Below are 27,192 nucleotides of genomic sequence, written 5' to 3'. Positions count from 1 at the left end.
CCATTAGGACATGAATACAGCACTAGTACCACAATCATTATATCAATACAACACTAGAACCATGATTAGTACCCAAGTACAACACCAGAACCACCATTAGCATATGAATACTGCACCAGAACCATTATCAGTAAATTAATACAGCACAAGAACTATCATCAGTACATGAATACAGCCCCAAGTTTAGTACTGTGATCAATTGCAATGTTATGTTGGCCCCTGCCATTTACAACTGTATCACATTAACCTGCAACTCCCAGTATGTCCTTAACAATTGTTGTTGTTACCAGCCATTGTCAGACTGCAGACCATCCAGGACCCACAATACTGATTAGACCCAGGCAGTAGCACTATTAAATATTAAAAGAGTAACTTAACTTTTTGGAGATATTTTACATATTTTATTCCTTTTATTCTGAGCAGATCGGATCTGTGGACCCAGACCCCTGCTGATCGTTCAAAAGACCTCATAGAAGTACATCTCAGGAGATGGGAGTGCAAAAAATCCTTTGACTTTATACTTTATCCGTTCCCCGCTGTGTGTGCGCTCAAAACTCCTAAGCTGCACACTTCTAAGAGGACTTTTGAGCTATTAGTCTCAGGACCTGTACTCCTACCGATCTGATCAGAATCAATGGGCTTATTTACTCTTTAAAAGGGTTATCTGGGACTTTGGTTATTTTTTTCGTATGGGGCTAATAACTTACTGGCAGGTAGTTGCTAAATACCTACCTGTTCTGCTCTGCAACAATCTCAGCCAGCTCAGGCGATGACTCTACTGCTTCCTTTGACCTCACATCAATACCGCAGCTCTTTTTCGTCGTGCCTGCTGTGTCCACGGTGCGGCACTGCTGACTTCATGCTGGCCAACAGCTGACTCTATGTTACTAAAAGGCGGGCTGGTTGGCACTCTGTATGGTTCTTGTGGTGCAAATGGAGGAAATGCACATCAAACCAAGCTGCCCGTCATTGCTCAAGCGCGGCTTCCCGATTGACACTGTGTGGGATTTTTCAAAGCGGATTTTAGCGACGTTGTCGCAACCCGGGGACATCATTCAAATTGTGTGGGCAGCGACAAGCGTGACTGAATGAAATGAAGCACACCCCTATGACTAAATGAGCAGGTACAATCTAACTATATAAAGTGCTTTTTGCACATGATTAGACCACCGTTTATAATGAAAAAAACGTGTTAGTGATATGCATCTCTAACAAGGGACTGCGGACAGTTTACATGCTAAAAAGCACATGACAGGTTCCCTTTAAAGTGCATTTACAATGGTCTATAATAGAGGACTGGTATCGGCATATCTCAACAGTCTGCCAGTCACCCAATGCATGAGCAAAACATTCATTTACCAGGTAAAATGATCTTTAAGCCTGTTTAAATATTATTATTCTCGGCAGGACATCTTCATTTTGGTTTTGCATCAGCATCGATGGAGAAGAGCATTCAGTGATCCAGCCAGCTTCGGAAATCTGCAAGCAGGCTCTTAAAGACGTTGTCCACTACTTTTCATAATGGCCCCAATGTATTTACCCTGTGCCGATAAGGGTTTTTGTAAATACAATACCTTTAGTTGTCTTTATTGCCTGTAAGCGGCGTTATCGCTGGTCGCTCACAGGCATCACGTGACCCCCTGGCTGCAGCCAGCTCTTGCTTCCGCTGATGTCACGTCAAGTGAGGCGTGACTCAGTGACGCGCTCCCCGTGGTGGATGCTGGGCTGTGGGTGGGGTTTCCCCATGCGTCACAGCCCAACATCCCAGCATCCACCACGCGGTTTCCCTCTCCTGCATTCATTGGGAAAGTGTGCAGTGAATGCTAAGCTGTGACCCGCGGGATAACCCCACCCACAGCCCAGCATCCACCGCCGGGAGCACGTCACTGAGTCACGCCCGGCTGCAGCCGGAACTTGACGTGACATCAGCGGATGCCAGAGCCGGCTGCAGCTGGGGTCACGTGATGCCTTTGAGGGGCCAGTGATAGCGCCGCTCAGAGGCAGTAAAGACCAATAAAGGTATTTACAAAAACACTTATCGGCAAAGGTTAAATACATTGGGGGCATGCTCTATAGTAGTGGACAACCCCTTTAAGCATAGAGTCTGCTAGCTACATGTACTCCCTCAGTTCCCCGGAGAATCACCCATGTTGCAGAGGCAAAGCTGCCTATGTTAGCAGAACATTAGAACAACTTTTTAAAGCTTTGTACTCACACAACTGTATATTATCTAGGTCCAAAATGTAGCAGGCAGATTTTGCCTTATAAAATACAAAACATAAAATTGATACATAACACAAAAAATGCTGTAAAATATCCCAAGGACAGTCATATAAGGATAATTACATATACACAGATCATTTTCCATTCCATGAATATAGATGTAAAACAATGTCTAGGGCAGATAGTTGCTCAGGTGAAAATCTATGCAGATGGTAAATCCAGATGTATTTATTCAAGAGCATCCTAGATTATTAACAAACTTCTGTTCTGAGCCCGTTGGGGGCGCTCTTGTCACCCAATTTCTATTCATTCCTTTGCCTGCTATTACACATCTTGCATAGATTGACAACTAATGTTTAAACACTTTGATAAGACAATACACATTCTTATGTTTTCTAACAAATTTGACTTAATCTAAAAAGAAAACTAAGTAGCACGGAAAAGAGGCTTTACATTTATGTATTTACTAATATAAACAGAAATGTAATCCCTCGACATGACATGAGTGCCTCGGCAGCTAGTGTTTGCAGATTTTGGCAGCGGTAACTTCATTCAAGCATTTGATTCAATTCTCTTAGTTTTATATTCACTGGGAGGTGTTTACTCACTTCTGTCAATTGAATGATGTTTGATTTTATTATTTTGTATGCGGCCGTCTTCCCGACCCAACGCCGCGTTTCCACTGTAGATTACGGCCATTTCATCGTCATGCATTTATTTCTTCAAGCAAATGTTTTTTCCTTTCTTGTACTCCATAAATTTAAGTTTGTCAATAATTTTAACTCACACAAGTTCATTATTGAGTCCAATGCTATGACCTGTTATTTATCATTCTGCTGTTTTAATTTACAAACTGATACTGAATTTCTTTAAATAAATAGTTAAGCTGCCCATTAGTTAATATTAGTTATCTATAGCTTTTATTTTTATTTTAATCTCATATTCTGCCATAAGGCTGTAGTCATATGAACAGTGATAGGGTATATGCACATGGCATCATTTAGACGCTGGTACAGCTGCTGAGTTTTACCTGACAATGCCGCTTCAACAAAACGCTCCGGTCGTTCTCTTGAGGCGGCTTCTCCACCGGCATCTTTCACCCTGTACTGGGAAGTATAGAGAGCTGGTGGTTTCCAAGTGGAAGCTGATCAACAATGAGCATGTCTTGTCATGTCATGTCTTTTAACCGAAGGTTGAACTCTAAGGCAGATAAAAGAAGTGAATGTGTGCACAGCAATATCGTTTTGCCATTACTGTGCACTACGTTCATTTCATGGGGTGAATTTATAGTGCTTTTTCAGGCAGATTTCAGGAAAAAAATGTTGTGTGCACATAACCCTAAAATTTGTGTGCGTCAGTAGTAAAAAAAAAGCCTTTTTTGTCTGAGTACATCCCTTTTCCATGGACTCATTGACTATAAATGAGGAAGACTTGTTGGGGGAGTGCATGCCCCATTTTTCTTTGCACAGACCAATGGTCTCTGTGTAAAACCGCACTTGTGAATCTGATCACTGACTGCAACGGGTGATTGTTCATTCTGAGTGCACTTCCACTTGAACATTGTGTGAATAAACCAGTCCCCCTGCCAGAGGCGGACATGCTATGGGTGACTAAGTAACCTGTGCAGCCTCACAAGGGCCCCAAGAGAAAAGAGGGCCACTACACATACAAAGGATTTTGCAATATGATGAGCTATTGGACTGCAAAGTGCCCATATATTGTTCTTGCACGGGGGTCTCTTCTGTGTCCGCTCCTGCCTTATGCCCTGTGCACCTACATGTTGGGGCTGTCAGATGGAGCAAGTTCCTGGAGGGAGCAGGTATTATAAAACTACTGAAACTTTACCACTTAAATGTTGTGCTTATTTATTATGGCAAGCTGTTACTTTATTACATTGAATAAGGATTAATGTATTGTAACAATATTTGCTAGTGGTATTACTAGTTTCTCTGATGAGACTAAAGTGTTTTTTTGAATTTCTAATACTTGCTTTTTTTGTCGGCAGGTATTCACTGGATATGCAGTCATAACCATTTTATGACCTTTGGAAAGTGAAGGTGGACTTGTCTCTTTATTGGCTAGAACACATTCATGCAGTAGTGCAATGCTACAAGAGCCCTGTTTTTTTCAGAGCACTGTATTAAAATGTACCAGGTATCCAAAATGGACAGAAAGTGAATATCTTACATTTTCAACTTTTCCATCCAAGATTCTACTCTGTTGGACAATTTTGGTTATTGTCTGTTTCCCACAGCTAGTGAACTCTCTTCCGTATAAAGTGGGTGTTGTCGGACCTTGGACCTGTGACCCATTGTTTTCCAAAGCCCTTCCACATGTTGCTGCCAAGTTAGCCATTGAACGCATCAACAAAGATGTTACTTTAGATTTGGGACTGTCTTTTACCTACGTGATACTTGACGAAGATTGCCAAACTTCAAAAGCTCTTTCAACTTTTCTTACATACTCTTTGGTTGCATCAGGGTTTATCGGCCCTTCTAATCCAGGATATTGTGACGCTGCTACTCTTTTAGGGAAAAATTGGAATAAAGCCGTATTTTCTTGGGCCTGCATCAACTATGATCTGGACAATGTTAAAAGTTACCCCACCTTTGCCAGGACGCTACCTTCTCCCACCAGGGTTCTTTTTAATGTAATGAAGTATTTCCAGTGGGCACATGTCGGGGTCATTTCGTCCAGTGAAGACATTTGGAAGGACACTGGCAGGAAAGTGGCAAGTGCTCTTCGCAGTAATGGATTGCCAGTGGGAATAGTTGTGTCTATGGGAGAGGATGGTAGGAGTACTCGGCAAATTTTGGAGAAAGTACGGAAGGTAGACAACCTACGCTGTAAGTTGGCAGTCATTCATCATTTTTTAATTTTTTTGGGGGGAAGGCCATATAAAGTGTTTATGGTTTCATTTGTGAGTTGCAATTTAGTATAATAATTATGCTCAATAAGGATCATTAATGCTGAAGCTGTTCAGGTTGCTATGATTCACATAATGGGCTTAAAGAGGACCTGTCTCTGGAAGAAAAGTGGCCAGTTTTTGCTATTATTTTATTCCCGTTGCTTTTGTGAGTATTTATTTTTTTAACAAATCAGAATATTATTTAGTACTGAACCTGTGCCTTTTTTATTTGTTGTAATTTTTAGTGTCTTTCCAAGGGGTCGTGGCTAACAGATTCTATAGGGGCGTGTCTTTAGGTTGCATAATTACACAGTGAGCACCGCCCCCTTGTAAAGACCATAAAAATTAGTACTAAATAAAAAGCACAAAGAGAATATTCATGCTCTTTAGTAGTGGACACAAGTGATTGCTGAGCCACGGCAGGAGCCGCTTCTGCGACTAACAGTGTGTCTGCTATTAAGGAGAATGAATATTCAGTGCTCCCCACTCCCATGGGCAGTGAATATTCATTTTTTTTTAGCAGCGGGCACAGCGTTGGCTGCATCCCATGCTGACTCCTGTGCCCCGATCCTCTGCCGCTGCCGCTCCTCCCTCTCATCCACAGCCACAGCAATAAGGTACATTTGGATTATAAGACGCACCCAGGGTCGAACTGGTGTGGCAGGTACCAGTAAAATTCCCGGTGGGCCCCGGCCCCTGCCGCCCCAGAGACAAAGAGTTAAAAAAATAAATAAATACATTTTTTAGGGACATGGGCCCTTTAAAAGCGAGGGAGGCAGGGGCGCGCGCACGCATGCACGCGGACCTGAACCCCCACGATGCCCATGGCCTGTGGCCGGGTCACCACCCAGCGCACCCAGGTAAGTGCTGGGGCCCCAGGGGGAAGGCGCGCTATTGAGTCGGGGGAGGGAGAGCCCCTCTCTAGGAGGGAGAGCCACCACCCCTCCTTCTTAAATACATACCTCTCCTTGTTTCCCCACTACTGCTCTCTGCTCTGAGCACTGCAGAATCAGAAGACGCTGAGTATACCGCACGTGCAGGGAGCAGGAGATGTGAGGATTAGTGATGGGCGAGCACTAAAATGCTTGGGTGCTTATTGCTTGGGTCGAGCAAATTAGAATTCTTGGGTGCTCGGTCCGAGCAATGAGCCCAATGTAAGTCTATGGGAAACGTGAGCATTTTTCCTGCGACTCCCCCCGGCGGTCTGCAGAGGGCCTAAAAATTGCCCAAATCGATGGGAACAGTGCTCAAATGACATGGGAACAGCATGGGGAAGACCCCTGGAAACATTTCTGACTCCCAAGTCAATGCTGTCAACAACGTTGTCAGAGCTAGTACGCCACTTTTACGGACTCACAATAAAACATACAAAAACAAAAACAAAATGGATTTTCCTGGGAAATATGTTAAGGAACATCCTTTCCAGGGTAATGACTTGTATATAAGAAAAAATAAATAGCCAAAAACAAACATGCTCTTCCACACCTTGGGCTATGTTCACATGTAGCGTTTTTGATACGTTTGTGCACTTTTGCATTGCTTTCTGTAACATACCTGGCAGCGTACTTGCATAGTGCACCATCTCCCACTATGCAAGATCGCAGTCTTTGCCTTCAGTCCAGTTTGTAAGCCGTGCTCCTGTTTATACTGTGTGCATGCTCTGGTCTGACTGCTTAGGGCGGCGGCCCGGTTACTTCCTGTTTCTTATAGCTGCTGTGGGCACACTCCTAATGCGTCCCCAGCCTATTGCTGTGAGTCACTGGATATTTAAACCCACTCCACCCTGTAGGAGATGCCTGAGCAACTCTTACCTTCAGAGGGCTCCTTGCCTCTGATGTGCCAGGTCCCATCCCGTTCTGTTTCATGCCTGCCGCCAACCTGGGGGCTGTATTCCCAGGCCTGTCTGAATTATCTCTTAGCCTGTTTGTCCGCCTCTCTGGGGGCCATATACCCAGATTCGCTCCTGTATCTTGTTGCAGTGTCAGTTCCTGTCTGAACACTCTCCTAGCCTGTTTGTCCGCCTCTCTAGGGGCCGTATACCCAGACTCGCTCCTGTATCTTGCTGCAGTGTCAGTTCCTGTCTGAGCACTCTCCTAGCCTGTTTGTCTCTGTGTCCGTACCTTCCCTTTTCCTGCAGTCTCTGAACCTGCACCTAACTCCTACTCGTTGTCTCTGTACTTCTGTTGTGAGTTTAGAGTCCACTCGCTACTTCATTGCAAGTACCTTGTGTGTATCTGGTTCTGCTTGTCCCTTCCAGTCTGTTCAGTGCTCTGCCTTGTTCACCGCTCCGGCAGTTTCGCTCTGCCTTGCTCACCACTCCGGTGGTTCCTCTCTGCTCTGCCTTGCTCACCGCTCCGGCGGTTCCTCTCTGCTCTGCCTTGTTCACCGCTCCGGCGGTTTCGCTCTGCTCTGCCTTGCTCACCGCTCCAGCGGTTCCTTCCTGCTCTGCCTTGCTCACCGCTCCGGCAGTTCCTCTCTGCTCTGCCTTGCTCACCGCTGCGGCGGTTCCTCTCTGCTCTGCCTTGCTCACCGCTCCGGCGGTTCCTCTCTGCTCTGCCTTGCTCACCGCTCCGGCGGTTCCTCTCTGCTCTGCCTTGCTCACCGCTCCGGCGGTTCCTCTCTGCTCTGCCTTGTCCACCTCTCCGGCGGTTTTGCCCTGCTCTGCCTTGCTCATCGCTCCGGCGGTTCCTCCTGCTCTGCCTTGCTCACCGCTCCGGCGGTTTCTCCCTGCTCTGCCTTGCTCACCGCTCCAGCGGTATCTCTCTGCTCTGCTTTACCCACCGCTCCGGCGGTTCCTCTCTGCTCTGCTTGTCTTCCACATCTGCGGTTCTTTTCCTGAATCCCAGTCTGTACTGGACCCTATCCAGCCTGCGCTCCAACCTGCTAGTGCCTCCCTGTCAGCACTCCAGCCGTGCTTGCCAGTACCCCCCTGTCTACATACCAGCCGTGCTTGCCAGTATCCTCCTGTCTGCACTCCAGCCGTGCCTGCCAATACCCACCTGTCTGTGTGCCAGCCTAACCTGTCTGTTCCTGTATTCCCCGGTGTGGGTCAACAGCCGAGTCCGGGGTCTGACCTGGAGTAGCACCTGGTCCCTCTGCCCGGTTCCTCCTTGGTGCACGGAGTCGATTGAGCCGCTGTGCGGCCTTGGTCGGATCGGGTTGATACTTAGTTACGCCCCTCCAGGCACTTCTCGGTTCATGGTAGAGTGGGATCACTAATCACGCACACGCCAGTCAGCCCGGGCGTGTGCATAACACTTTCAACCAAGACAAATGCATTCACTGGGAAATGTCATTTTAACATTTTACAACCTTATCTGGACATGTGGTGTGTGACACATCATCAGACACATCCTGTTTCATTTATGATGGAGGGACTCTGAAAGTCACAAAGCCTATTTTTATAGGGCCATCAGGTGGCCCTTACTATTCTTAAAGGGCCAGCAGTCGGTTTTCCTATTGCTAGAGAGCCATCAGCTGGCTATGCTTTGTTGTTCCCATTATTAACGAATGGGTCTCCTATACTGTTATTGCATATGCAAGGCCTGCAAGGGCTGCCAAAAATTTAGAGGAACTCCAATACCCCTTACAAGAGACGTAGAGGACAGAGAGCCTCTTAAAAACAATGTTCCCATTATTAGGAAGTGGGTCTCCCATAGTGTTTGCCTATGTTGTGAATGCAAAAGCTGCCAAAAATTTGGAGGCACTCCAATGCCCCTTGGAAGAGACGTAGAGGGCCTCATGAAAAAATGTTCCCATTATTAGAAAGTGGGTCTCCCATAGTGTTTGCCTATGCAGTGAATGCAAAAGCTGCCAAAAATTTAGAGGAACTCCAAAGCCCCTTGCAAGACACGTAGAAGAGGTGATATGGTAGATATGGTGGTGAATTATATGATGATGGAGGATTAGGAGATGGAGGGGGACAAGAGCAAATAGACAAAATAAGGAATTTGTGAAGAGGTGCATGGGAATAGACCTCCCAAAAAGACACTGGATTTGAGTTTATGTTATGCTGCTATCATTCGGTGGTGTTGAGAAGTCTGGCAAAATCCAGCCCTTGTTCATTTTTATAAGAGTCATCCCGTCAACATTTTCAGTTGACAGGCGGATGCGCTTATCAGTTATAATTATACCAGCGGCACTAAAAACCTGCTCTGACAAAACGCTAGCGGCAGGGCAGGCCAGAACCTCCAAGGTGTAGAGAGCCAGTTCTTGCCACGTGTCCAGCTTGGATACCCAATAATTATTAGGCACAGAGGAATCACGGAGGACGTTGGTGCAGTTGGCAAGGTACTCCCTCACTATCTTCCCAAACTTTGCACTCCTTGTGAGAGTACCCCGTGCCTCAGGGCCTGTAAGATGGGAGGGAGGGTCTGAGAAAACTGTCCCAGAACTTTGACAGTGTTCCCCTGCCTCTGCTGGATTGGAGTTGTGTCTCTCTCGCCTGTACTCCTTGGTTGTCCAGCGAACTGTGACCTCTGCCGCCAGCGTTTTCAGATGGGAATTTTTTTAATAATTCCGCAACAAGGGCCTTCTGGTACTGCCCTATTTTAGTAGACCTGTCCACCTCGGGAATTAGAGATAGAAAGTTCTCCTTGTAGAGTGGGTCTAGAAGTGTCACCAACCAGTAATGACTGTCATCCAAAATTTGGAGAACGCGAGGGTCACGGGAAAGGCAGCGTAACATAAACTCAGCCATACACGCCAGACTGATAACAGGCCATGTCCTCACCAAGAGGATGACTGACCATGCTCTCCTCCTCCTCCCTATCTTCAGGCCATCCACGCTGGACAGACGGTATGACAGTTGTGCACGTAGTACCGTCTATAGCGTATGAAACTAGCTCCTCCTCCTCCTCATTGTTACCCAACCCACGTTGGGATGAGATGAGGCTGGGCTGTGTGTAATCATCCTGTATGGTTCCTTGCTCCATCTCATCGTGCTCCACCTGCAGTGCATCCTATTTGATTGTGAGCAGAGAGCGTTTCAGAAGACAGAGAAGTGGGATGGTGACGCTAATTATGGCGTCATCGCCACTCACCATTTTGGTGGAGTCCTCAAAGTTTTGGAGGATGGTACATATGTCTGACATCCATGTCCACTCCTGAGGTCTAATGTGTGGAGTCTGAACTGAACACCGACGGCCTTGTTGATGCTGGTACTCAACAACTGCCCTCTTCTGCTCACAAATCCTTCCCAACATCTGCAGTGTAGAGTTCCAACGCGTGGGGACATCACACACCAGTCTGTGAGCCGGAAGCTGCAAACGCTGCTGAAACACTGCAAGGGTGGCGGAAGCTGTAGGTGACTTTCTAAAATGGGCACACAGGTGGTGTACTTTAGCAAGCAGATCAAGCAGCTCTGGTAGATTTTGGGAAACCGCTGAACCACGAGGTTAAGCACATGGGCCAGGCATGGTACGTGTGTGAGCTTGCCTTGCCTCAGAGCCGCCACCAGGTTCCGGCCATTGTCACACACGACCATGCCTGACTGTAGGTTCAGCGGTGTCAGCCACAGATCTGCCTGCTCTTTCAGAGCTGTCCTCAACTCTTCAGCATTGTGCAGTTTGTCACCTAAGCATATTAGCTTCAGCACAGCCTGTTGCCGCTTGGCCAAGGCAGTGCTGCAGTGCTTCCAGATTGCGACTGATGTGGTCATTTCGGAGATGGATGCTGAAGAGGAGGAAGAGGAGGAAGTGCAGGAGCTGTAGAATGTGGGGGCAACCCTGACTGACTCAGGGTCCGCAAACCTCGGCGTCGGGAGGATGTGCTCCGTCCCAAGGTCCGACTGGGTCCCGGCTTCCACTATGTTACAGTGTGCCGTCAGCGAGATGTACCGTCCCTGCCCACAAGCACTTGTCCACGTGTCCGTGGTTAGGTGGACTTTCCCGGTAACTGCGTTGTTGATGGCACGGCTAATGTTGTGGGACACGTGCTCGTGTAATGCGGGGATGGCACACCGGTAGAAAGAGTGGTGGCTGGGGACTGAGTACCACGGGACTACCACTGCCATCAGGTTGCGGAAAGCTTCCGTCTCCATGAACCTAAAAGGCAAGATTTCGAGCGCAAGCAGTCGCGAAATGTGTGAATTTAGTAGTGTGGCCTGTGGGGCGTTAGCTGCTTCTTTGCGCTTGCGTTCCAAGGACTGGGGTAGGGACAACTGAACGCTGCGCTGGGACAAGGAAGTGGACGTGCTTGCTGATGGTGCTAGTTGAGAGTGTGCAATGACAGGTGCAGAGCAGCAGGCATCTTCGCATGCGCCATGGACAGGGGATCGGCTTGCATGCACAACATCAGAAGAAGCAGTGGTGCCACCTACAGACACTGTTCCTGGACCCTGGGGTTCAGCCCACTTAGTCGGGTGCTTTGCTGCCATGTGCTTGATCATGCTGGTGGTGGTCAGGCTGCTGGTTTTGTTACCCATGCTGATGCTGGCCTGGCAGGTGGTGCAATTGGCCTTTTTGGGGTTATTGGCAGAGTCCTTAAAAAAAAACAGACTCTGGAAAACCTAACAGTTGTACTGGCAACTTCCGTCGTGTTGGTGTTACGGGGAACGGTTGCCCGCCTTCTGTCTGCGGCCACCACACTGTTTCTTCCTGCCTGTTGTGGTGCTACACCTCCTCCCCCCTGTGTGCTGCTGTCCTCCCTCTGCATGTCCTCCTGCCAGGTTGGGTCAGTTACTATATCATCCACCACCTCGTCTTCCACTTCCACTTCCACACCCTGGTCATCCTCCTAACTTTCTGGCAATTGTGTCTCATCATCGTCCACCTCTTATGACAGTTTCCCTCCGTCGTCTTCATGTGACCGTGGCTGCTCAAATATTTGGGCATCACTACATGCGATCTCCTCTTGACCCGCTTCAAGTGGACCGGACGAGAGGCCCGAATCTATAAATGGAAAAGTGAACAGCTCTTCGGAGTGTCCAAGTGTGGGATCAGTTGTCTCCAGGCACTTGGCATGGTGGGAGGAAGGAGGATCAGGATGAGGAATATCCCTCAGCCAAAGACCGGAGGTCGTGATCATCTATTGGTGCGGCCCCCTGCTACACCCACTAGGAAGGCACAACATAGGGTCAGGGAAACCGGCGACAGGTTTCACCAAGAGAAGGCCCGAGGCAGCTGGACAGAAGTGTGGTCACTGGTGGGGCACGAGAGGCCAGAGAAAGGATAAAAGGGGGTCCTGTGCCATACTCCTGAATTGCCTGGGGGTTGACCGAGCTCCTCACCTGGTGGACGCAGCACGGCTCGGGCAGTCATTGCCGGCAGAAGTGACTCGGATAACAACTGTGAGTAAAAGACCCTGGACTGCATCACTGACTCTGTGTGATTTATGCTGCACCCTGCACCATCACCCCCAGCATCCTATTACACTGCCCTGAGGCTACACTCTTCCCGTGGGGAGTTATCCTATCCCTGTGCTGCATATCTACATCAGCCTCAGCAGTCTGCCTTGCAGCGGCGGTCCTCCCTGACCGCAATCCACGGGTGGCGTAGTCGAACATTCTAAAACACTGATAAATAGACTGCCGCCATTTGGTCTGACCACCCTGAGCCACGGGATCGGGTTGCCACTACTACCCCCATCAGCACAGTACACCAGAAAGCCCAGTTCCGGGTGCCCCACGGCCCAGGGGGCGAGTCAGCTTTGGCGTAGTCGGCAGGATTGTGACCAACCCGCCACAAACGGGTATTGCGTGCCTGAAAAGAGACTGTTTCACTGTATTAAAAATGGCGCCCGCCCCAGAAGAACGGACGCCATAATGTGCGCGCCAAAAGACAACAGGAAGCCACCTCCCATCGTGGGCCAGGTCCCAGAATGGCGCCAAAGAAGGAGCCCACCCCCAACAGCCATGAGTGCGGCTGTAGAGATGTCCATCAAGATGGGGGCCTGCCCCTGAGAGTGATTGTCAGCAGATTGCCCCAGGACCACCCCCAACAGGGGTGGAAAGAGAAGAAAATCGCGGGGCAGGGTGTGGTTTGGATCAGTCTCGCCAGACCACACCCGGAGATGGACAGGAGCGTCAACTCCAGCACCCTGGCAAGCGGCCTGCTGCAGGCCGAGGCGGCCCCATACAGCCTCACGGAGCTGATGGCTCAGCTCCCCGCAGAAGACCCTGAGTTCCTGCGGACTGCGCTGGAGGAGCTGGACCGGAGGATGGTCCGAGCGCAGAGGGACGTTGCCGCCAGGTGGAAAGAGGAGATGGCCCGGCGGGTCGCGGCCCGGCAGCAAGAGACACTGCCAGCACCCGGCAGCGTGCCTGCCCCCGAGGACGGAGATAGAAGATCGGAGGCCGAGGATGACGCTGCAGAAGAGGCAAGTAAGGCGGACGCCCCTGCCCTGGGTCCTGACACCATCGTAGCCTTACCGCTGGATCCCGTCGCGGAGCCAGAAGTCCTGGGAGTTGCTGCGGCTTCCACGCTCCCGCCGCAAACACCTAGGCCGCAAGCCACGAGCACCGCCGCTGAACCATGCCCCCCGTCGTGCCCTCTGACCCCAAGCGCGGAAAGAAGCGGCCCGCTACAGGCCCGGTCGCAAGGCCTGACCACTCCAGGTGCTTCCCGACCGCGTGCGACCCCGGTCCCAAAACCACCACCCCTGGGTGCGGACCTGTATGCCCAACTGTCCAGTCTGGATGGAGAGCCAGTTCCTCCACCACCTGGGTGGATCCACCCTAATCTCCGGAAAAGCCTTCCCGCGGAGACCGGAGACCCTCTGCTACCACGCCCGCCAGACCCACGGCCTGTTGAAGTTCCCCAGCTCCCGGTCGAGGAGGTCCAGTATGAGTGGGACCCGACAGGAGAAGACCTTATGGGGTTCTCACAGGAGATGCGGGCGGCCGCAGCCCGCAGGCGGGTGTTCTGTGACCGACAGGTGGCGCAGTTTGAACGGGAGAGGCGGGCGCGACGACAGAGGCAGGAGCGGCTGCACGCCCGGAGCGCGGAGCAGAAGATGCGCGCCCGGCAAGACCCCCAGGCTGCGAGAGGTCCCAGAATCATCGGGACCGTCGTCAAGTTCCAGCAGGAGCAAGGATGGGGTTTCATCCGAGACCCGACCATGGACACGGATGTGTTCGTTACCCAGAGAGATGTAGAGAGCCACCTGCCAGAGGGCCATCCGGAACGGGATCTGTTTCCAGGAGACTTGGTGTCCTACACCCGACACCGAGGCCTAAAGGGATGGTATGCCCTTCATGTCCAGCGGATAAAAGAGGAGCAGCACCCTGAATCAGAACCCGAATACCAAGAGGACCCGGACGGGTCTGAAGATCAATATGAGGAAGGAGCATCAGGAGGATACCGCTACTAGTGAGTGGCAGAGTACCTGTGTACATAGTTGCCCGTCAGGGTAAAAGGAACTGTTTGTCTGATGCAAAGTTGATCTTGATTGAACTGTCACCTGGCTGAGGACTGAGAGCAGCCATCCCTCTTCCCTACCTGGCTGAGGACTGGGAACGGCCAATTCCCTGAAAATAGTTGCGCTTCTTAAAGTGCCCCCTACTGGTTTTATACAAGTACAGCAACGTCTACCTCTGGACAAAGTGTCCCACATGTTTGAAAGGTTGCTGAAGTTTTGCACTTAATAGAAAAATGGACACCTGGTCGCAAGTTGCACAGTGGCCAGTGAAGAAGAGAATCTACTAAAAGAATGTTTTACTTGAAAAGTTTATATGCTGCTAAAAGAGTTTTATGGTGTTTTATATGTGTGAAGAAAGTCTTGTAATACTTGTTAAAAGAGAAAAATGAGCTAGTAACGTTAAAAAAAAAAGAAAAGTGCCTCCCATAAAGGGATGGGTTAACTGGTTATAGTCTTATATGTGAATGCATTTTAAAAATTTGCATGTTTTTGAATTGTCTTTTGCTCTTTTTCAGCCCGAGGACGTGCTGTGGTTTACCAGGGGGGAATGTAGCACCACGAGGGTTCAGTTGCTACAGGGGTATTGCACCTCAACCAGAGGTGTGATATTCCACTCCCAGGTAAGGATGGAGTGTGGACCAGGGCTCAGTTAGCTGCTCACACATATACACACACTCCTCATTTCCGGGGGACAGTTCGACGGTGCTCCCATTTATATATATGCAGGCACAACTGACCATGTCCTTGGCTGGAGTGGGGAGGGGGGAGAGAACCCAGTGATGTAGGAGCAGAAGGGGACGGTTTCTGGAGCATAGGAAGGAGCTCATTGGTTGCAGGTCACCTGAGCTCAGACACAGTAAAGTACAGTTATATGAAAAAGTTTGGGCACCCCTATTAATCTTAAGCTTAATGTTTTATAAAAAATTGGTGTTTTTGCAACAGCTATTTCAGTTTGATATATGTAATAACTGTTGGACACAGTAATGTTTTTGCCTTGAAATGAGGTTTATTGTACTAACAGAAAATGTGCAATCTGCATTCAAACAAAATTTGACAGGTGCATAAGTATGGGCACCCTTATCATTTTCTTGTTTTAAATACTCCTACCTACTTTTTACTGACTTACTGAAGCACTTTTTTTGGTTTTGTGACCTCATTGAGCTTTGAACTTCATAGCCAGGTGTATGCAATCATGAGAAAAGCTACTTAAAGTGGCCACTTGCAAGTTGTTCTCCTGTTTGAATCTCCTCTGAAGAGTGGCATCATGGGTTCCTCAAAACAACTGTCAAATGATCTGAAAGCAAAGATTATTCAACATAGTTGTTCAGGGGAAGGATACAAAAAGCTGTCTCAGAGATTTAACCTGTCAGTTTCCACTGTGAGGAACATAGTAAGGAAATGGAAGAACACAGGGACAGTTCTTGTTAAGGCCAGAAGTGGCAGGCCAAGAAAAACATCAGAAAGGCAGAGAAGAAAAATGGTGAGATCAGTCAAGGACAATCCTCAGACCACCTCCAGAGAGCTGCAGCATCAACTTGCTGCAGATGGTGTCACTGTGCATCGGTCAACTATACAACGCACTTTGCACAAGGAGAAGCTGTATGGGAGAGTGATGCAAAAGAAGCCGTTTCTGCAAGCACTCCACAAACAGAGTTGGCTGAGGTATGCAAAAGCACATTTGGAGAAGCCAATTTCTTTTTGGAAGAAGGTCCTGTGGACTGATGAAACCAAGATTGAGTTGTTTGGTCATACAAAAAGGCGTTATGCATGGCGGCAAAAAAACACAGCATTCCAAGAAAAACACTTGCTACCCACAGTAAAATTTGGTGGAGGTTCCATCATGCTTTGGGGCTGTGTGGCCAATGCCGGCACCAGGAATCTTGTTAAAGTTGAGGGACGCATGGATTCCACTCAGTATCAGCAGATTATTGACAATAATGTTCAAGAATCAGTGATAAAGTTGAAGTTACGCAGGGGATGGATCTTTCAGCAAGACAATGATCCAAAACACCGCTCCAAATCTACTCAGGCATTCATGCAGAGGAACAATTACAATGTTCTGGAATGGCCATCCCAGTCCCCAGACCTGAATATCATTGAACATCTGTGGGATCATTTAAAGAGGGCTGTCCATGCTCGGCGATCATCCAGGATCCAGGAAATCATTAAAAGCTACAGGAAGCGACTAGAGGGTGTTATTTTTGCAAAAGGAGGATCTACTAAATATTAATGTCACTTTTCTGGTGAGGTGCCCATACTTATGCACCTGTCAAATTTTGTTTGAATGCAGATTGCACATTTTCTGTTAGTACAATAAACCTCATTTCAAGGCAGAAACATTACTGTGTCTAACAGTTATTACATATATCAAACTAAAATAGCTGTTGCAAAAACACCAATTTTTATAAAACAATAAGCTTAAGATTAATAGGGGTGCCCAAACTTTTTCATATGACTGTAGATAAAAGGTGGGAGTCATCTTTAGTGAGGGGTCAGTCATTCAGAGAAGAAGTTCAGCCAGAGAGGGCTGACAGGGAGCTGAGGCTCAGTCTGAGCTCAGCTCCCTGAGGCAGGCCTAGGGTGGAGGCCGGAGCCAGAAGGGAGAAGAGGAGAAGGAGAAGGAAGGAAGAAAGGTGGAGAGAAAGAGGAGTAGAGAGTGTGATGAACCTGTAGCCGCCATCTTGGTAATGATAAATCATATCCAGGGATGGCCACACTTCAGCAGCCCCCACCCTTGGGACCTTCTGTTAAAACGTCAACTAGATAGTTTCCCCCCATCCAGGCTCCTGTAAGATAAGAAGCCTACTTAACACTTGAATGCTAGGAGCTTCAAAGACTTCGAGAGGAAACACAGCCAGCAGGGGGGGGTGCTTCGTCTATCTGTACCTGACCATTTGTCCCATAGGACTAGTTTCTTTGTCTGTCACAAGCATGGAGGCATAAGATATAGAAACATGAATAGTACACGCATGTTGCGTGGGATGGGCCAATAAAAAAATATCACGGCGTCCCGGAGCCATTGCGCACACAAGCCTCCGCGGTAGACGTTTGTACGTGCTCTGGAAGCCAAGATATAGCGCGGAGCCATTCCTGAGGACCGTATGGTATCATAATTGATATCAAAAGGTCGGTTACGGCGGCCCGAATCCATGGGAACCCCTGGGGGTATCATGAGACCATCCCAGAAGAAGTTATTGGGTTCCTTAGAATTTGGGCTTCTGATCGAAGTTAGACCTGAGGGTGGAGACTGAGCCAGCTGACCTCACCAGCAGTGGGCGGGACGGGGCAGGTAAGATAGCAGGACAGACAAGAGACAAGTCAGTTTTTGACCCAAGAGTGGTGTGCTGAACATCTGAGCACCAGCTGAGGCCACCAAGGGGAGGAGCAGTTTGACCATGCGGTGGTAGGCCTCAGCCTGTAACAAAGAACCGTGCCTGCGACCGCAGAATCCTCTCCCTGCGTCACAAGAAAATCAAGAAACCGGTAACTGATATGCTGTGGTGATTCTGTGTGTTGTATTCCATTGTTGTATAGTTTAGCCTGACCTTATACCTGTGTATATTTAGTTGTATATCGTGTATCTAGTGTATTATTATAATCAATTACCTCAAGTAATTGTGGGCCTGCCTTTTATTCTGCATAACGAACGCACGTCCGTGTGAGCTCGGCTCAAGCCAAAAACGCTACCCAGGGTTGGTTCCTGACCCGATATAGGCCCATTCACGGACTGGGCGTATATCTAAAATAGGGACTGGTGGCAGCATACCAACTGGGGATTGGGGAAGGCTGGTAGTGACGGTCGGAGGTTCAGATATATATATTCCTGGCGCGGCCAAGGAAGATATATATACCGCCCTCACTACAGAGGGCCCCGATACCCAGTAGGTTACAGGACAGTCTCCCTGGCGACCGCTTATCCTAGGTGCAGTTCCTTGACTGACCTGAGGCTAAGAGGGCGCTAGCGAGTTGTGCTGTGTAGTGACGTTACGGTTTAGTGACGTTGAAGGGATAACACACTACCGTGTTCCCTGCGCTGGTTGCAGCTACCTGGCACTACTTTCTCTAGGTGCAGTACCTTGACTGACCTGAGAGGTAAGGGGGCGCCAGAGAGCTGCACCCACCGGCCGGCTTTCATCACATTGGTGGCAGAGCGGTGGGATTGCAGAATAATAGTGTTGTGGGACCCCTACTCCCAGGCACTAAAGACTGCCAGTGGTAACTTCCACTGCTGGAGTCTTAAGGTCAGCCCAACGTTAGACGGTCAGGCTAAAAGTATAACAAGGTGTGTGCAAACTCAGGGTTGCAGCGGTGTCGGTTACCAAGATGGCAGACGGCACCAGGAGCAAGACCCTGCAGGAGGCTAATGCTACGGTCCGTGTGGCAGGAGGGGAGGACATTGTTACTCATGGCGAGGAGGAGTCCAGCCCGGGCACCTCAGGGAGCCAGTCCCCAGTATACGGTCCCGCAGTGGGCTGCCCACCACCTACCCAGCCCAGCCTGTCCAGATCACAAGCCCTTTTACAAGCGGCTATGGCAAGTCTCCAGTCTCATGGCGATGCCGTCTACAAAACCCTCCTGGCAGCATCAGAGAAGGCAGCGGAGGAGGAGCGCGAAGCTGCAGAGCGCCGGGAGGCTGCGGAGCGTGAAGCTGCAGAGCGCCGGGAGGCTGCGGAGCGTGCAGAGCGAGCTGCGGAGCGCCAGCACCAACTGGACCTGGCCCAGCGGGGGCTTCCGCTAGAGCAACCAACCCATCAGGAGACCAAGTCGTCCAAAGTCCGGGCTGAGGACTTCCCTCTACTGGAGAAGGATGGGGACCTGGACTCCTTTCTGGTGGCATTTGAACGGACCTGTCTTCAGCACCATCTGGCCCGGGATCAGTGGGCCAGATACCTGACCCCCCGTTTGAGGGGTAAGTCCCTGGATGCCTTGGGGGACTTACCTGCCGGGGAGGTACAGAACTACGACTGCATCAAGCGGGCCCTGATCCGGCAGTACAACCTCACTCCCGAGTCGTACCGCCAGAAGTTCCGGAGCCTGCTGCGTGGCCCCAAGGACACCTGGACCGATCATATGCGGGCGCTGTTGAGAGCCGCAGAGCACTGGACCTCGGGTCTAGCGCTTACTACCCGCCAGGAGGTCCAGGAACTGTTCGTCACGGAGCAGTTCTTGTGGAACTGCCCAGAGGACCTCCGACAGTTCCTCCGTGACCGAAAACCAACAGGGGCTTCTGCTACAGCCGCCCTGGCAGACGAGTATGCCAATAACAGGGCGCCTGAGCTGAAGAAGTCTGCCAGCAGCACCTGGAGAGGGGGTAAGCCCAGTCATGCCCCTGTTTCCCCGGCCCCTAGAACACAAGGGGTGTATCCCCCTGTTGCCCTCTCCAGGCAAGGACCAGACGTAAGACGTTGTCATCTATGCAACAAACCAGGACACTTTAGGGCTGAGTGTCCCCAGCGCCAAAAGACCCCATCCCAGTCCCAGAGAGCGCCCAATGTTTTGTGTGTGGGAGGGGGTGGTGGTAGGTCCCTGGACAACATCCAACCCGTCACCATAGGCCGTTCTGCGGTCATGGGACTGCGGGACACGGGCGCTGAACGAACACTGGTACGGCCTGAGGTGGTGTCCCCCCAGGACTTGGTACCAGGAAAGACTCTTTCCGTCTCCGGGGTTGGAGGCGTGGAGCCGGCACTTCCCGTTGCCATGGTGTATTTGGACTGGGGTGCCGGGAGGGGGATGCGGGAGGTGGGAGTAACGCCAAATATTCCCGCAAATGTTTTATTAGGGACCGACTTGGGGCGTCTAGTATCGCAGTATGTACCCTCTGAACCCCCAAGTTCGGCCCCCCAAGAGTGTATTGATTTGTCTGCTGCTAATGCCAACCATGTTGTATGTAGTGTGCGTCCTGCTGAGGAGGAGGGAGTGAAACCTGAGGGTAACACCTGCACAGACACAACACAAACAGGGTTAGTGAAAGCAGGTGGGGAGTGTGGGGATGCCCGCAGAGGTGCTCAGCCGGCGTGCCGTGACCTCTTGTCCTCCGGTGAGGGAGGGGGCGGGCAGGATTCTGTAGAGGGAAGCTCAGGGATGGAGAGGGGGGCAGCTACCGGCAGTGTAGGGCTCCCAGGGGTATCCAGGCTGCTGAGTATAGGCCCACTGCAGGGGGAGGAACAGGCCATGGGAGGTGGGGGTGTCCCAAGAGAGGAGCCGCCAGGTAAGACCCCAGGGCAGGAGTTCCCCACATCCGAGATGTCCAAAGGCCTAGGAAGCCTGCCTGATCGGGCGGCTTGGTCAGAAACAGAGGGGAAGCAGGCACTACCCACGGTCACAGCGGTCATAGCCGCTGTCACCAGGAGTGGGAGCGCCGGAGCCCAAGGAGCCTTGCAGAGGTCCGACGGCTTCCCCACTTCTGACCAAGTGTCTGCCGGGTCAGACAGCGGCCAGGTGACATGCCCGGAGGGGCTGACGGAGGATGTGGCAGTTTCGTCGATTCTGGCCACATCAAGTCAGGAATTTCAGGCTGCGTTGGAAGCAGACGACAGCCTGAAAGCTCTCAAGGAACAGGCGGCACAGCCTCCCATGGAGTCAGACTGCGAGCGGGTGGTCTGGGACCAGGGACGGCTGTACCGGGTAACGGTCCAGCAGGGTTCACCGGAGGCGTGGCCCAGGGACCGACAGTTAGTGGTACCCTATCCGTTCAGGGCGGAATTGTTGCGGATCGCACACGAGATTCCGATGGCCGGACCCCTAGGGATCGCTAAAACCAAGGCCAGGATAGCTCAGCATTTCTACTGGCCTGGGATGGGAGCCGCGGTGGGTGCCTACTGCCGTTCGTGTGACACCTGTCAGAGGGTGGGGAAGGCGGGGCCGCGCCCCAAAGCCCCACTGGTAACTCTGCCAATCATCGAAGAGCCTTTCTCGAGGGTCGCTGTGGATCTTATTGGACCTCTGTCCACTCCCAGCCACTCCGGGAAATGCTTCATACTCACGGTAGTGGACTATGCCACCCGGTACCCGGAAGCGGTAGCTTTGTCGTCCATTCGGGCCGACAAGGTGGCTACCGCCTTACTGGAGATCTTCTCCAGAGTGGGTTTCCCCCAGGAAATGCTCACCGACCGAGGGACCCAGTTCATGTCGCGGCTGATGGAGTCCCTCTGTAAGCAAATGCAGGTGCAACATCTGGTGGCCAGCCCGTATCACCCACAGACTAATGGCCTGTGTGAGCGGTTCAATGGCACCTTAAAGCAGATGCTTAAGATGTTGGTCGACTCCCACGGGAGAGACTGGGAGCGTTACCTCCCACACCTCCTATTTGCTTACCGGGAGGTTCCGCAGGCCTCAACGGGGTTCTCCCCCTTTGAGCTCCTGTACGGGCGACGGGTACGGGGCCCCCTGGCTCTGGTGAAGGAAGCATGGGAAGGGGATTTGGCCACCCCCGAGGTGTCGGTCATCGAGTATGTCGTGCGCCACCGGGACAGGATGATGGCCTTGGCAAAGCTGGTGCAGGACAATATGGCCCAGGCCCAGGCCGACCAGAAGCGGTGGTACGACCAGAATGCTTGTGAGAGGACCTACCAGGTGGGTCAAAAGGTGTGGGTACTGGTCCCCGTACCACAGAACAAGCTTCAGGCAGCCTGGGAAGGTCCCTACTTCGTGCACCAGAAACTCAATGCCGTCACCTATCTGGTCACCCTGGATCACGCCCGTGGAAGGAGGAAGGCCTTCCACGTGAACATGATGAAGGCTCATCATGAGCGGGAAGCGACTGCCCACCCAGTGTGCAACCTTCCCGAGGAAGGAGAGGTAGAAACCCTCCTGGATCTGCTCACCCAAGCCAAGGCGGGTGGGTCCATCGAGGATGTGGGGGTTGGCCACCAGCTCACGGAGGACCAACGGTCCCAGCTGGGGACCACCCTGCACCCCTTCCGGGGGCTGTTCAGCAGCCTGCCCGGAAGGACTGAGATGGCTGTCCACGACGTGGACACTGGCGATCACCCGCCGATCCGGCGTTCAGCATATCGGGTCTCTTTCGAGGTGCAGGGAAACATGCGCCAAGAGATAGACGAGATGCTGAAGCTGGGGGTGATCCAGGCATCCAGCAGCGCGTGGGCCTCGCCTGTAGTCCTCGTACCAAAGAAGGACCGAACTACACGGTTCTGCGTGGACTACCGGGGGCTCAACGCTGTAACGGCCACCGATGCGTTCCCCATACCACGCATCGATGACCTGCTCGATCGGATGGCCGGGGCTAAGTACCTGACCATCATGGATCTGAGCCGGGGGTACTGGCAGATTCCTCTGACCCCCGCGGCAAGGGAACGCTCTGCCTTTATCACCCCTTTTGGACTGTACGAGTCCACAGTGATGCCATTCGGCATGAAGAATGCCCCTGCCACTTTTCAGCGGATGGTCAATACGCTGCTTGAGGGACTTGAAGGGTACGCGGCTGCGTACTTGGACGATATTGCAGTCTTCAGTCCCACTTGGGAGGATCACCTAGAGCACCTGCGGCAGGTGCTCGGTCGGATCCACCGGGCAGGCTTGACCATCAAGCCGGAAAAGTGCCAGCTGGGCATGAGTGAGGTCCTCTACCTGGGTCACCGGGTAGGCGGGGGGGTTCTGAAGCCAGAACCGGGGAAAGTGGATGCCATCGCATCCTGGCCCACTCCTAGGACCAAAAAGCAGGTGATGTCCTTCTTGGGGACCGCCGGGTACTATAGGAGGTTCGTCCCACACTATAGCACCCTGGCCAAGCCCCTGACGGACCTCACCAAGAAGAAGCTGCCCGTCGCAGTCGACTGGACAGTCGCCTGCGAGACAGCTTTCGGGGCACTCAAGGCCGCCCTAAGTAGCTCCCCTGTACTGCAAGCTGCCGACTTCGACCGGCCGTTTGTGGTACAGACCGACGCCAGTGACTTTGGCCTCGGTGCTGTGCTAAGTCAGGTCAACACGACAGGCCAGGAACATCCTGTCTTGTACCTGAGCAGGAAGCTACTGCCCCGGGAGGTGGCTTACTCCACGGTGGAAAAAGAATGCCTGGCAATTGTATGGGCCCTGCAGCGTCTGCAGCCCTACTTGTACGGGAGCCATTTCACCGTGGAGACGGACCACAACCCCCTCAGCTGGTTACACACGGTCTCTGGGTCGAATGGCAGGTTGCTACGCTGGAGCCTCGCTCTCCAGCAGTACCACTTCTCCATTCGCCACAGAAGAGGCCGTGACCACGGTAACGCTGACGGGTTATCCCGGCAAGGGGAGGGTGCAGAAGGACGCACGGGGGAACACAGGAATGTGCTACCCCCTCGCGCCCTCGTATAGGGGGAGGTGTGATGAACCTGTAGCCGCCATCTTGGTAATGATAAATCATATCCAGGGATGGCCACACTTCAGCAGCCCCCACCCTTGGGACCTTCTGTTAAAACGTCAACTAGATAGTTTCCCCCCATCCAGGCTCCTGTAAGATAAGAAGCCTACTTAACACTTGAATGCTAGGAGCTTCAAAGACTTCGAGAGGAAACACAGCCAGCAGGGGGGGGTGCTTCGTCTATCTGTACCTGACCATTTGTCCCATAGGACTAGTTTCTTTGTCTGTCACAAGCATGGAGGCATAAGATATAGAAACATGAATAGTACACGCATGTTGCGTGGGATGGGCCAATAAAAAAATATCACGGCGTCCCGGAGCCATTGCGCACACAAGCCTCCGCGGTAGACGTTTGTACGTGCTCTGGAAGCCAAGATATAGCGCGGAGCCATTCCTGAGGACCGTATGGTATCATAATTGATATCAAAAGGTCGGTTACGGCGGCCCGAATCCATGGGAACCCCTGGGGGTATCATGAGACCATCCCAGAAGAAGTTATTGGGTTCCTTAGAATTTGGGCTTCTGATCGAAGTTAGACCTGAGGGTGGAGACTGAGCCAGCTGACCTCACCAGCAGTGGGCGGGACGGGGCAGGTAAGATAGCAGGACAGACAAGAGACAAGTCAGTTTTTGACCCAAGAGTGGTGTGCTGAACATCTGAGCACCAGCTGAGGCCACCAAGGGGAGGAGCAGTTTGACCATGCGGTGGTAGGCCTCAGCCTGTAACAAAGAACCGTGCCTGCGACCGCAGAATCCTCTCCCTGCGTCACAAGAAAATCAAGAAACCGGTAACTGATATGCTGTGGTGATTCTGTGTGTTGTATTCCATTGTTGTATAGTTTAGCCTGACCTTATACCTGTGTATATTTAGTTGTATATCGTGTATCTAGTGTATTATTATAATCAATTACCTCAAGTAATTGTGGGCCTGCCTTTTATTCTGCATAACGAACGCACGTCCGTGTGAGCTCGGCTCAAGCCAAAAACGCTACCCAGGGTTGGTTCCTGACCCGATATAGGCCCATTCACGGACTGGGCGTATATCTAAAATAGGGACTGGTGGCAGCATACCAACTGGGGATTGGGGAAGGCTGGTAGTGACGGTCGGAGGTTCAGATATATATATTCCTGGCGCGGCCAAGGAAGATATATATACCGCCCTCACTACAGAGGGCCCCGATACCCAGTAGGTTACAGGACAGTCTCCCTGGCGACCGCTTATCCTAGGTGCAGTTCCTTGACTGACCTGAGGCTAAGAGGGCGCTAGCGAGTTGTGCTGTGTAGTGACGTTACGGTTTAGTGACGTTGAAGGGATAACACACTACCGTGTTCCCTGCGCTGGTTGCAGCTACCTGGCACTACTTTCTCTAGGTGCAGTACCTTGACTGACCTGAGAGGTAAGGGGGCGCCAGAGAGCTGCACCCACCGGCCGGCTTTCATCACAGAGAGGCTCCAGAAACAAGAAGGCAGAAGGGACCCTAAGAACCCACGAGATATCGGGTGAAGGGTCAGGCAGAATAAGGGTACCGGATTCCCAAGTTGGTGGAGGTAAATTATCCCTCAGCCAAAGACCGGAGGTCGTGATCATCTATTGGTGCGGCCCCCTGCTACACCCACTAGGAAGGCACCACATAGGGTGAGGGAAACAGGCGACAGGTTTCACCAAGAGAAGGCCCGAGGCAGCTGGACAGAAGTGTGGTCACTGATGGGGCATCAGAGGCCAGAGAAAGGATAAAAGGGGGTCCTGTGCCATACTCCTGAATTGCCTGGGGGTTGACCGAGCTCCTCACCTGGTGGACGCAGCACAGCTCGGGCAGTCATTGCCGGCAGAAGTGACTCGGATAACAACTGTGAGTAAAAGACCCTGGACTGCATCACTGACACTGTGTGATTTATGCTGCACCCTGCACCATCACCCCTAGCATCCTATTACACAGCCCTGAGGCTACACTCTTCCCGTGGGGAGTTATCCTGTCCCTGTGCTGCATATCTACATCAGCCTCAGCGGTCTGCCTTGCAGCGGCGGTCCTCCCTGACCGCAATCCACGGGTGGCGTAGTCGGACATTCTAAAACACTGATAAATAGACTGCCGCCATTTGGTCTGACCACCCTGAGCCACGGGATCGGGTTGCCACTACTACCCCCATCAGCACCGTACACCAGAAAGCCCGGTTCCGGGTGCCCCACGGCCCAGGGGGCGAGTCAATTACACAGTAGCAAATATGCACTTACAGGCGTTCTATGGTGAAAACAAGTAATCACCTATTCTAAAGCCGCATTCACACATTCGGTATTTGGTCAGTATTTTACATCAGTATTTGTAAGACAAAATCAGGAGTGGGTGAAAAATACAGAAGTGGTGACGTGTTTCTATTATACTTTTCCTCTGATTGTTCCACTCCTGGTTTTGGCTTACAAATACTGATGTAAAATACTGACCAAATACTGTACGTGTGAACGAGGCCAAATAATAAGTGATAAGTTATTGATTGGTGGGGGGTCTGACTGCTGGGACCTGCACCGATCTGCAGAATGTGGAGCTTTTATCCTCATTAGTATAGAGCAGCATGTGCGACTCGACCACTGATCCATTCATTCCCTAAGGGACTGCACTTGGCTTTTTCTTGAAGACCCCAAAGAGGATGAATGGACCTGCGGTCAGACATCTCAACTGACGCTCCATTTTAAAATGGGGATAAAATTTCCCCATTCTTCCGATCGGTGCGGTTTCCAGTGCTCGGATTCCACCGATCAATAAGTTATCACCTAACTAATCTGTGGATCAGTGATGAGCAAACTACCGTAATTCTGTGTACATCCCAGTTATAGTGATGCACAATAGATGTGCATGAGCTGCCCGTGTTTTACAGTCGATGCTCCACTATGATGGGAATAATGGCTAACAGGTATGTGCATATAGCTGTAAGTTGTGTGCCCTCGATGCATTTTTTAAGCGTTTCCGCAGCGGCAAAAACGCTGCAGAAACGCTTAAAAAATGCATGGTAGAAGGCCTGCCATGTCCCCCAATGATAATCCACATGTGCTGTGCACATGCTGCGGAAATTTCCGCTGCGGATTATCATTGCGGAAAAAAACGCAGCACTACCAATTATTTTGCGGAAGCGCTGCGTTTTCGCCGCCATTGACTTGCATTAGAATGCGCCAATTCCGCAAGACTGCATCTGTACTTGCGTAATTGGTGCGTTCTAATGTGCGGATGGTACCCGGGTATGGAGGAGAGGAGAGTACCATTAAAAAATCTGTGAAAAAAGAATAAAATAAAAAATAAATACATATTTACCTTCTGGCGGCCCGCAGTGCGCTCCTCCTTGCTTCCCGGCAC

At 51.1% G+C, this 27,192-nt stretch overlaps 1 protein-coding gene across 1 annotated transcript in view; it reads left to right on the top strand.

The window, feature by feature from the left end:
* The first annotated feature begins 4,327 nt into the window (after nucleotides 1-4,327).
* The window catches only part of GUCY2F (guanylate cyclase 2F, retinal), a 164,304-nt gene continuing 141,439 nt past the window's right edge, over nucleotides 4,328-27,192 (top strand). Inside the window, exon 1 of the mRNA XM_073637901.1 lies at nucleotides 4,328-5,069. Coding sequence (XP_073494002.1) covers nucleotides 4,328-5,069 — 742 coding nt within the window. The remainder of the gene's footprint in view (nucleotides 5,070-27,192) is intronic.

Source organism: Phyllobates terribilis, unplaced genomic scaffold (genome assembly GCF_046119375.1).
Source record: "Phyllobates terribilis strain yellow unplaced genomic scaffold, ASM4611937v1 Scaffold_7__3_contigs__length_470593459, whole genome shotgun sequence".
Classification (NCBI taxonomy): Eukaryota; Metazoa; Chordata; class Amphibia; order Anura; family Dendrobatidae; genus Phyllobates; species Phyllobates terribilis.
Note: the sequence above shows the minus strand (reverse complement) of the source record. Positions and strands in the feature narration are given on the sequence as shown.